The 12,604-nt window shown below is 37.9% G+C and overlaps 1 protein-coding gene across 1 annotated transcript; it reads right to left on the bottom strand.

The window, feature by feature from the left end:
* Window positions 1-451: 451 nt before the first annotated feature.
* LOC147516443 (uncharacterized) lies at window positions 452-1,330 on the bottom strand. The gene is made up of 2 exons (XM_086594574.1): window positions 1,056-1,330; window positions 452-852 (listed from the first exon to the last, which is right to left on the bottom strand). The coding sequence occupies exons 1-2, from the start codon at window positions 1,089-1,091 to the stop codon at window positions 493-495; spliced, it is 396 nt and encodes a 131-aa protein (XP_086450700.1). The 5' UTR covers window positions 1,092-1,330; the 3' UTR covers window positions 452-492.
* Window positions 1,331-12,604: the final 11,274 nt, after the last annotated feature.

Genomic DNA, 12,604 nt, shown 5'->3' with positions numbered 1-12,604 from the left:
CTCCAGCACAACAGACTTCAAATGTCAGACCTCCATTGGTGATACCTGCTATGCCTCCCATACAGCCACAACAACAGAGAAGGTATAGCAACAGAAGAAGTACTTCAACAGAAAAGGTAATATCAAGCCAAGCCTCATGCTCAGTTAATGAGAGACCAGCAAAGAGAGCAAAGAAAGGGAAATAGTCTTGTTTTTTGTGATGGTGCTTATTTTGTGTTAGTTGCTGTGTTGTATGTGTGTTTTGTGGCTTTTGTATTTTTGCCCAAAACAATGCTTTCAATGTGTTTTTTGTTGGAATTTGCTTTCCGTTGTCAAGACATGATTACTATGTTGCTATGATCTGTTTAGTGATTAGTATGTTGCTATGATCAGTTGTCAGGATTACTATGTTGTTATGATATCTTAGTGATTACTATGTTGCTATGATCAGTTGTCAAGACATGATTACACATAACATTTATTTCATTTCCATTCCTCTCTTTCATACATAATTCATCCAAGTGACAACTTTTTCACAAGTTCAGTTACATCACTAGCATTTCCTTTCACCTTCATTTTAATAGGACCCTCAATTGTGACCAGTAGCTTTCCCTCTTGGCACTTCATATCCTCTTTTGAAGCCTTTGAAGTACTGGCAGCAGCTTCTTTGTTCTTGTCTTTGTCTAGGTGTCCCTTGTCTATCCAAATAAAACCCTTACATCCATCTCTCTTGCATGTTAGAAATCTCTGTCCAAAACTCCAGTCCCTAGTACTCTTGTACATTTTCATAGTTTTTCCACAACCCCAAGGACAACTGTGAGGGCATATATCTTTCCAATGGTTCAAATCGCCACATTGAAAGCAACCAGTAGCCTAAAAAAAGAAAAACATAACCCTCAAATCATGTGCTAAAATTATGTTATTAACCCCCTACTCTTTGTAACTAATTTGTAATTAACCCCCAAAAAACCAGACGAAAAAAAACGAGGAAGGAAGCTATAATCAAGAACCCAATCAAGAACAGTAATAGTAAAGACCCTAATAGTAACAACTGAAGGGTCAAAAGTGATACTTACCTGAAGTGACATCTTAGCTGGTTCACCACCACCCATTAGTTATTGTTGGAGAGAGAAGCGAGCTGGATTTTATATGGTTGGGGAAGACAGGAGTCAACTAATATCGGATAAGTCAAAGAGGATGTCAGAAATTTCAAACGGTTCTTTAACTTTCTAACGGCTCTTTCAAAGGGGTAGTTTGGGCATTATGGAAAAAATGAACAGTGTTTTTAGAGTTCTGAGACAGATTGGGGGTCTAATTGTGATGATTGAAATTTTGGGGGTTAAACACAAAACTCGACATCTCTTTGGGGGGATAACTAAAAAAGACTCTTAATTTTTTTGTGTTTTGACTTACTTATATGATATTATCTTAATCTAATCATGCATAAACAACAATTAATGAAAACTAAAACCTAAACATGCTACTAAACTAATTATAACATTTAACCTTCCTGATGTATTACTAATTCATTTTAATTAATAAAAACTTTTAATTTTTAAAATGTTATTTAATTGAATTTTCAGTTTTTGAAAACTCAAAAACTTATAAATCTATCTACTTTTTATCTACAAGCAGTTGAATTAAAACTACTATGGTAAATTAAAGTGGATTTACATATAAAGATTCCTAGCCAACAAAATCTTCATCTGACAAAAACGAGGCACGGTCGCGTGTCATTTGCAGTTATGAGGAAATGGTTCGCGGGTGCATGTAGTATGCGGACCCGGTGTATCGACACATCTGCTGGTGCATTTTTCGTCAGCAGCCAAGACGCGACGCGATGGCGTGGCATGGGTTCGTTTTCTCCGTTTGCGCTCTATTTTCTACAGCAAGTTTCGGTGACTCGTCTCATGCTACTGTTGGGCTCCGTTTATGAAGAAATGTACTGGAAACATACCAAAATGAAACATCAGTAGCGAAAATTTAAAAAAAAAATTTAAAAACTAAAATGAAGATTGAGAAGAAGGGTTCAATGGTTCATCTTAGATTCTTTGTTTAAAGGATTGTTTTTTATGGATGAAACACTAAACTTTGTAACTCTTCTCTCCTACTTTCTTATGGTTATTTGGAATTACTCTCAATCTTAACTATTGGTTGGCTTGTAAAAGGATGAAAAGATGTAATGGAAACTTGTATTGAAAAAATGTAAAACTTGGTTTACACTAAAGCTTGAAGAACATGAAAATGGAAAATAAGTAAATAACAATTTAAATTAAAAACATTTAAGCTACTCCTAATAACCAAAGATTAGATCCAAGGTAAAATTCTTTCTCCACAACTTTGGTTTATATAGGACACCATTTACAATTATACCCTTCCTTCTAGGAACAAACTCATGGGCTTTGGACCTAAGGCCAGACACTAGAAGTCTTGAAATTGGCTTTAGGTCCCTAGGTCAGTAGCTTACAGTCTTGAGTCCTTGACTTTGACAGTTGACTTGACTTTTGACTTTGACTTTCTGGCACTGTTGCTCCTAAGCTGGTGATAAAACATAAAATTGAATAGTTTACCTACAAAATGAACGATGAAACTCAAAACGTAAGTAAACTAAAACTATCTTATGAGCCTATATTTTATCAAAGATTCTACTCTCAATCCTATGAGATATAGTGGAGTAGATGATTCGTTCCACTCCTAGTCCTTCCGCATGCTGTGTTCTCTACGTATAAGTAATCTACTCTAAGTCTAATGAGAGATTTACTTAAATGGCAACTAGACTACGATGCAACTACCCACAAGATGCAACTAGTCGACTATTAGAACAACTATGGGAATGCTACGTTGATTCTATGATAAGGAGTTAGAGGGGATTGATTCCACCTTAACTTCGACTTAACCTACTAACGACGATTTAATCGTCAGAATCCGAATTGAATCGCCAGCAGTAACAACTGGGTTACTCCTAATCCCTAATTACACATGGCATTTCTACCAATTCATAACTAGCATGTGAACGATTACACCCATTCTCATGGTGAACTAATCGTTTCTAGAGTGGAAAGAAAATTACGACGACTCTACGATAATTTGAATCAAGCTTTCATCAAGGCTTCTCAACCCCCTAAATGGAGGTTTAGCCGAGAATCATCACGCTATCATTCCCAATGGAATTCAAACAAGACATGATATAAAGATTGAAACTTTGCTTGTTTAAACTCAATTCAAAACTACTAATGCAATAATTGAATTTAACTAATAATGACAAATAATTAAATCTATGAATTGAAATTAAACAATTAATGGAAATAAAACTAGATTATGGAGAACACTATTTTATTAATCTAATGAATAATAAAACAATGATTCAAATACTAAATTAATAATCTAACTAATCTAGGTCTAGCTATCTACGTAGTAAGGGAATTTAGATCTACATAATTGTAAATGACAAGAATCGAAATTGACAAACTAGCTATTTTATTAATCAAACTAATTAAGAATAATGATTCTAAGAGTTTAATCTAAAACAAGAATTTAATTTAAACTAAACTAAATTTTATTACATGAAAACTAGATCTATAATTATCTATAGTTTTAGGTCTAACTAACTACCATTAACAAAGAGTCAAGCTCTTGTTTTTATACTTTCAGATCCAAAAATTGTGCATGGGCTTGGAGCCATGTTTTGGGCCAGAGAATCAGGCCCAAAACCCAATTCTTTCAGTCCAAAAAGGCCTCTTCAGCTGCAGTTGGCTTCAACAGACCTTTCGTCCACTTCTGCTCCTCTTATAGGGTCAAGGCTTAGACCATTGGAAAGCTCTTTCCGAGCTGGTCGTTTTGACATAAGGTAGGCCCCATTCTGAGATCTGAGTCCAAAGATACGGCCTTTGGAAGTTCTCACGACTTTTGTCTTGTTTACGCAGATCGACTTTTCACTTTTTTGGACCGGGCTTGAAAGGCTTTGTCTTCTTGAATCTTGGCCTTTAATTATGGAACTCCTTAGTAACCGACCTTTGCTCCTTTATCTCGCTAAAGTGGCATATTTCTGCACATAATGGACTTTGAAGCCTGAAATGCATAAAAACACGTAATCAGTGTTAACTCTTAATTATTACTCACATAATTGGTCTAAAAGTATGACTATTACAGGGTTAAAACTACAGTTTTGGGCTCTTATCAAACCACCCCCAAACAGCATTTTGCTTGTCCTCAAGCAAAGATGAGAAATTAGAATAAGTGACCAAAAATGGAGTTTTATCTACTTTCGTTTCACTGAGTGCGATTGCATTGACCATATGCAATAAGGCCTTAAACCACTAGGAATTCCCTAGTGGATGAGTTATAGCCTCGTGAGAGTTTTCCAGTGAAGGTACTCACAAACTTCACCTATACTACAACGACTAAGAAATAAAACTATTGTTTCCTTATTCATGCTCTAAATTAACTATACCTCTCACTAGCAATGCATATAGAGTAATCAAGTCGAAATCTAAGCTAATATATGCATAATAATCAATCATCTACAATAAACATATATACAATGAGTAATACTATGAAATGCCTAGCAGGTTCGTTTCTGAAACTTGGAATAGCGTCCTTAAGTAGGTTCTCACAATAATAGTCAAGATACAACACTCTGATTTTTCCACTCAAGTTTCGCTACTCCAGTGTGCAGTGGGCACACTTTACCTTACAATCTCAATGACAACAAGGAAGCCTGAGTCGATCAAACACATCTGCCACTTACTATCACACTAACATATTCCTAATTGAGCTAGAAGTCTTTATTAGGTGTTGCGGGGATTAGGAGACGGTTTAAGAAGGAAGGAAATGGATATTCAAAAAGGACAAGTCTGAGATAATAGAGTCTTCATACTATGTAACTAGAGAAAACCTTGTTATTTACTTTTACTTCTACACTTTGTTTCCATCCTTAGCCATTTTTTTTTCTTTTTCTTTGGCTTTTGACTACTTTTATTCTATTTTTTTTTTGGAGTTTTTATTTATTTCTATTTTTATTTTTCTTTTCTTTATTTTCTGAAGCAATTAACTAACTTTTGTTTACACAAGTTTTTCTCTTCTTCTTTCTTCCTCATTCTATTCTCAGACTTATCTAAATTGGGTAGGTTGATTTTTTTTTTTTTTTTTGTACAGGGTAAAAGATTTGTGGTTTATGAAAGGCTAAAGAAAGGCTCGAGGGGCTTACTTAGCGGAAAATAATTCATAGGTTTGAATTTCTGGCTATATCGATTCAAAGAGGGCCTAAATTCTCTTTAGATATGGTTTCTTGATCAAGCAAGTGGACGTGTGATATCTCTATACGGATTTTACTTCTCCCTTGTGTCATTTCTCAAATGTTTCGCTCATATAAGGCTTTAGGCTATATTCTCACAGGATTTGTAGAATAAGTACTCTAGCCTAGATTTCAGAAACTCACTGCTAACAATCATAGATACTCATGTAATATATTTATAGATAGATGCAAAGATTATTACCTACATATTAACCTAAGTTTCTAAAAATTATTCTAATGCAAAAGCTACGTGAGACTTCTAGATTATTAAGAGCATAGAGAAAGAAAACAATACCAATATTCCTAAGTGTATAACATAACTTATTTATTTATATTTTTGAATTTTTTAAAATTTTAACTAGAAAACAAATGCATATTATACCTATCTATATCCTAACAGATGCCTTAATTACACATGTTTCTATACCCCCAAACAAGAAGCATGCTTTGTCCTCAAAGCATTTTAAATAAAGAGGGTTGGAAAAAAACCATTGAATCGCGTGAAATTCAGGAACATCTGCAAAACAAGGTTAGAACATACTAATATAGGAAATAAAAACTGATGCAACTCTATACGAGTTCTACCCATTATGGGGTTAAAAGAATGAAATTGCTTGGGACATAAGTAGACACTAACTAGAATTAAAACTTACCTTATCTCCCGCTTATTCATCATCCTGCTCATCATCTTCTTCTATAAAGAAGTGAGGTTCCTTCGCGTCCTGCCATGCCATGATAATTTGCCAGGCTTCCCGCCATTTATCATCTATTATTGCTAACCTATTAAGTGCCACTTGGTCCGGACGGGTGTAGGGTGCAACCTGATGAGGTTGTATCCTCCACCCTTGCCAAGTCATTGCAACGGAAAGATCGAATAATACTATTTGTGGGTATTACGATTGTCGACCGTGAATCCAATCCGCGGAAACGTGTACAAAAATAGGAAAGAAACATAGCATAATACGGAAATTAGAACGGGGCATAAGAAGGTACTTATGCCTCATGCTATGGGATCGAGCTAAACTAGAAATCAAGGTTCGGGAAGGTCATGACACATACGTCCCCGTGGCTAAAGCAAGGAAGACGGCGCAAGTGGCATCATTCACGTAAGAAAACGCCATTCCTCTAAAATATTTAGCATGATCCAAAACATAACAGTTCCTATGTTCATGATTGGGGGCTACCAAAGCGCGACGTTATATTCCCCTTGGTCCTCGATATCGAAAATGCCTGCGCCATACGACTCATGCAAAAACTCATAAGTGTAGACATACATATTATCTACCCAATAACACCATGGGTCTTGCATTTCATGGGCATAGCAAGTCCAAGAACAAATGCTAGCAAGAACACGGTAATTTCCATTGGTTCATTATCAATGTTGATGGAGAACACTTGTTCTCCATCCGGTCTCTCAAAGAAAATGCAGTTATCATAAAAATAAGATGCTAGTGTTGGAGAATAAAGTGCATCGTCTTACCATAAGCGGTTCCCTCAAGCTTATGTGATGATCTTCGAAAACCAAGCACCGTAAGTAGTGCTTTGGAACAAATCTTCGAAAGACTGTTCCGGTATCAATGTAGGAGATGTCATCTCAAAATTATGCTCTGAAATAGCTGCGACTGATCTGGGAACAACCCGCAGAAAAACTGGAATTTTTCTGGTCCACGGAAGTCGTGGCACGAGCGCGCTTACTTACGCTGAAAAGCGCCTCGGGTTATTAGAATTCCAGTGTTTGAGTGCGGTCGCTACACCTTAGCGTGAGTGCGCTCGACAAAAATTCTGAAAAAAGTGCGAGCGCTGAAGTGCGCTCTCCTCAGCGCAGCGGCTGGCCGAGGTCTTTGAAAAATCGGAAAATGAGACGAAACGTGGGAATCGTGGGAGTGAAAGGTGAGTGATGGAAGTTAGGTGCAGTGTGGGTTGTGAGTGTAGAATGAATGAAGTTTATATAGGTTTAAAATTGCTAAAACGGATTGGGAAGTTGCCAAAAAGTTTTTACGGCAGTTTCCAGAAATCCTAAAATTTCCAAACCCGAAAATGGAAACAACTCATTTCCTTGATTCTAAAACAAACCCAGTATCTTTTAGGTTGAATTTAGGATAGAATCTACCTATTTAATCGAGATTTCATCCTACCATGATACTTATTCATAGATATGCCTAATCGGCTATATTTTCACCTTGACTCCGCAATAAATTCTAAAACGAGGGTCATATAAAAATCATGCTAGAATAGATAACACCACACCCAAACAATTTGGGAAGGTGGGATCAATATGAAACAACCACGCACAATGAAAATAACCGCATTATATTAAAATTTTCATTCGAAGTACATTTCACTACAAAATTCAAATTACAGAATTTAACTTACATTAAAATAAATAACAATAATGAAACTACAAATAAAAAAAAAAAAAAAAAAAAAAATAAAAACATCAAACGATACTATCCCTAACCACTTCGGTACTGGTAGCGGAGGGCACACGCTTCGAGAGATGGCTCCCCGAGCTCCGATGGCCCGCACCATTCGTCTTTCGGCGACGACGCTCGTGCCTCGATGGTGTGTCCTCAGAAAGAGGATCCCCATGAGGTGGGAATCGTGCAAGCATGTCGGCCCGAAACTGGCGCTGAGCTTCTAGCTCGGCCCTCATCTGTTTCCACCGCTCGTCCTCCCTCTGGGTACGGATCTCGAAGTTATGATGGATAGTAACCTGTCGAGTCCGGAGGTCTTCGCAGATAGTGTTGAGTGAACGCATGCCACGATGAATTACGGCCATGCGTTCTGCATCTGACCAACACCTCTCCAGGGCATCCACATCAAAACAAGTCAAGTCCTCCTCATCCTCCGAGGCATTATCATTTCCCCATCCTCCTCGGCATTCTCATTTCCACCATCCTCCTCGTCCTCTATCCTATCCTCAGGCAACCTCCAAACTCGTTGGACACAATCCTTATAGATGCGAGGATTTCGGTGTAGGGTGATGTAAGACCTATCAGACGCCGGAGCTGCTCTCAACTTCAGCATGATCTTGGTTATCAACACAGGGAGAGGTGCAACAGCCTTCCCTACTCCCCTAATCATACTAAGCAAAAACTCCAAGATACTGAGAACTTCGTGATTACTTCTGCTCCCGAGTATCCATAAAATGTAGAGGCAGTTCGACCGATGTCGTTGACCTTCACCTTCCCTAAGGGGCGTTCCGACCAATCCATCGAAGCTGCGGCCACCGGTTGGTTCGAGGGATGCTCGGTGAACACAATGCGATCTCGCGATTGTAGTTCCTTCGGTAATCATCACGTGCATCAACGACTCTACCCTATTATATTGGGACTCCTGTAACGTGATATCCAGATGGATTCTAGGCAGAATGCCTAGAATCTCAGCCAACAACCCAGTAGTTACTTCCTTCCTCCTCTTCGCCAGCATAACAAAAATTCTAGTCCCCTCCAACTCCCTCGTGTTGTAGAACTTTCAGACTAAGTCTTCGTGGTAAAAGGCTTCGGTTGAGTACCACAAGCTATTCCAGTCTCTATTGCTCATTTCGTCACCATAAAACGGCGCGAAGTGGTCACCAGTAAATGCTTGCTCTGGCAAAATTCGACGTTGTTGAGCCATTTTAGTGTTTGGAATGTAGTTGGGGTTTAAATGGGATGTGGTGTTGGAATTTGAGTCGACCGACTGAAACAAACAGTGGTGGTGGCACGAGAGTTCACAATTTTTTAAATTTTCGGTGGTTTTTGGCTTTTTTCTACTTGGTGGAGGTGGTGGTGGAAGGATTTGTAGAAGATTTGAAGTTGATTTGAATGTGGGCGTGGGTTTAATTAGGTTTCTTTTTAATTTTTTTTAGGTTTGGAGCTTTGGTGGTCGTTAATGGTGATTTGGAAGGATGAACGCCGAATTGGGGCCAAGGTAGGTAAGGCGTTAAGTGCCAACAAGCTGGGTTGGGCCCAAGCCCAATTCGAAATTTTTGAATTTTTCGATTTTTTGCGAAACTTCAAACTAAAATTGCCGCTTCGTTACCGGTCCGATTTTTGCGAATGAGATATGGAAATGATTAGGAGAGAATTTCCAATCCAATGATCCATAAAACACTCTATTCCGACCGTGGATGACGTATAAGATATTGGAAAATGCCTCGAAGTGCGTGCATGACGTATGTTATGCGAACTACGGAACTCTAAATTCATAGATTATGTCAACCCGGATCGAAATACAATTAAACGGCCTAAGTAACTCTAATGGGACATAAAACATTCTAGGACGGAAACACGAACACCCCACCCCCAAACAAATTTTTTTTACAACAAAGTTTTTTTTTTTTTTTTAGCGATTGGGTCTTTTAAAGTCGATTCTCGGACTTCCTAGATTACTATGTTTATTATTTATATATATATATATATATATATATATATATATATATATATATATATATATTTTTTTTTTTTTTATTTTATTTTTTTTTTACTTTTATAAGGAAAAACAATAAGCAAGAAAGACATAATTCACCCCATAGAGAAACATGACTCAAAAATCAGAGAAAACATGCAAGAGTGGAAAACATGAATTATGTTAAACGTGGACTTAGGATCCGTACTTACAGCCACACACTCTATAGGGAGGGGCCGGTTACCTTAATGGTGCACTCACCAATATCTGAGAAATGAAAAAGGAAATGCACCAAACACAAAAGTTGAGTCGTTTATAGTCGATACTCGAGACTTTATCTAAACATATGTATGAACACATGCGGTTTATCATATATCAATAACCGAAATAGTTGTGGATCATTCCATAAATAAATATCACAGAAAACATATCGAACACAATCAAGCACCAAGATTTCCTATGACGCTAAACCCTAGTGAACTGAAAGCTTAAGTCGGATAGACCTATAACGTAACCTAGCATGCACCTTCTTTTTCATCTTTGAACGAGAGGGTGTCTTAGTGAATAAGTGTGGAAAAGTGAATGGTTGTGGAAAATATGGTGGATATGGATAAGTTGTAGAAGGAAAGCATGTAAACAATAAGGATGTGGGTTTAGCACAAAACTCATTCATGGTGTAGGTAAGGACTGTCTCAAGTCTGAAAATGAAGGTGTCAAATGGTTTGTCCTTCTGAAGTATTTGTTTACTAGGTGGATTTAAAAATTAATGAATCATAGGAGAAACAAGAGGATCGAGTGCAAACTCGAGATTCCTTTGAAAGGGTGGAAGGAGGGGAGTCGTGGTGAATGTTGTGCAAAGTAGTTCTTGATAGGGTGAATCATCACCTGCTCTAAGAAACTCATCGAATTTCTCATCTAGATTGGTCATATCCACGTTACTATGATAGTCCTCTATATCTTTGAGAAAGTCATCTATGTCATCTTCATCCGTAATATGTGTATCGACTAGTGTAGGGATGAAAATGTTGGAGTCTAAACTTCCAAAGGAAAGAAATTTGGGCATATGATTATCAGGGAACGTGTTGTTGAAATAATCTCGAGTAAAGCTCTCGATCATGCTAACCTCTCCATCCATAGACGAATCTGGTAAATGTGTCTTTGTTTTAAAAACATTTACTTCAACAGCAAGATGGCCAAAAGACATGGACATCGAACCATCGCGGCAAATAATGAGCGCATTGGCAGTTGTCAGGAAAGGACGCCCTAAGATGATCGGGACAGAGTCGTTAGCGACTTCTGTATCGAGGATTACAAAATCAGCCGGATAGTAGAAATCCTGAACTTTTACCACCACATTTTCGACCACACCCTTAGGATACTTAATAGACCGATCAGCTAATTGCAACGTCATTTTAGTGGGTTGCATCTCGTCTAGACCTATTTGTTTATACAAATAAAACGGGATTAAGTTAACATTAGTCCCCAGGTCTAATAATGCGGTCGTCGTATATGAATCTCCTAATGTGCATTGTACAGTAGGACGACCAGGGTCCTTGTACTTAACAATTCCATTATGTTCAAATAAAGTTGGGAATTGTTCTGTTAAAAAGGCGTCTTTTGGTATATTGGTATTACGCCTAGTGGTACACAACTCCTTAAGAAACTTAGCATGGTGTGGTAGCTTTTTAATAGCTTCGAGGAAGGGAAGGTTTATAGTTAGATTCTTGAAAACGTCCCTAATCTCCTCATAATTTGTATCCCTAGTTAACATGGCTAATTTTTTTTGTGGAAACGGTGGTTTCGCCTCTATATTTAGCAATGGTATCACTGGATGTTTAACCGTGGCTTTCTATTTCTTAGGTTGTGTTGTGAATCGTACCTTTACGATGATAGGCTCTTAGGTTTCTATTTCGTATCTAGTAAAATAGCGGTGTAGGGCTATTGGTGGGGTAACTATAGGCATAGTTACTTTTTGTTATCAACCACTCTGCCGTAAACGGAGAGTGGTGATGGCATTTAGCTCACCTACATTTTCATATTCATTACTAGTATTATTGATTACCTCAAAGGCTGTGTTTGTTGTTTTAGGATTAGGTATTGCGTGACCTGGCAACACACCTTTGGGTTGGGCTTTATCTTGGGCCAACTGTTGGGTTAAATTATTAACGGATTGAAGAATCTGTTGGTTAGATTGAGCCATGGTTTGGAAAAGTTTTTGGCTCACTTGTATGAAAGTGTCAAGACGATCCGGTTGTGTGGGTGTAGTAGTCACGGGTGGTGTGACTGGAACTATTTCACGTGAATTATTTATGGGTGGATTTTGATAATTATTATTTACCGGAACGATACCTCTATTAGCATTATAATTATTATAACTACCTTGACCTTGTGCTTGACCCTGTCCTTATCGTGGTGGAGCTTGGTTAAAACTGTGCGTTGGCCTAACATATTGATTATTGTACCCTGGAGGTGTGACGTGTTGGTTATTTCTCCAATCGAAGTTGGGATTTTGTTTCCAAGGGGCGTTAGGTTCACTATTAATGGAACAAGCCTGTTCATAGGCTATAGGACAGTGGGAGTCGGGATGCTGAGGGCTCCAACAGAAACTACATGGATTTGAATTTACATTCATGACGGGGATAGGCTTTTGTTGAACAGAAATGGCCTCTACCTTTTTTGTAAGTGATTCGATTAGAGTTTTAAGCTCAGATCGTGTTTAATTTCAAACATACCGGCGGCCTTAACTGTATTAGAAGAACTAGCAGAGCGGTGGATATCGTCACTACCCCCCAGTTGTTATTTCGCTTAGTTTGATCCTCTAAAAATTTATAAGCCTTTGAGGCTCCTTTACTTAGAAAACTACCCCCATTCATTATGTCTAGGACTTCTTTATGGTGGTGTAGAAGTCCTTTGAAAAAGGCACGAACTAACGTGTATTTCGCT

The sequence above is a fragment of the Coptis chinensis genome, chromosome 2 (genome assembly GCF_015680905.1).
Source record: "Coptis chinensis isolate HL-2020 chromosome 2, ASM1568090v1, whole genome shotgun sequence".
Taxonomy (NCBI): domain Eukaryota; kingdom Viridiplantae; phylum Streptophyta; class Magnoliopsida; order Ranunculales; family Ranunculaceae; genus Coptis; species Coptis chinensis.
Note: the sequence above shows the minus strand (reverse complement) of the source record. Positions and strands in the feature narration are given on the sequence as shown.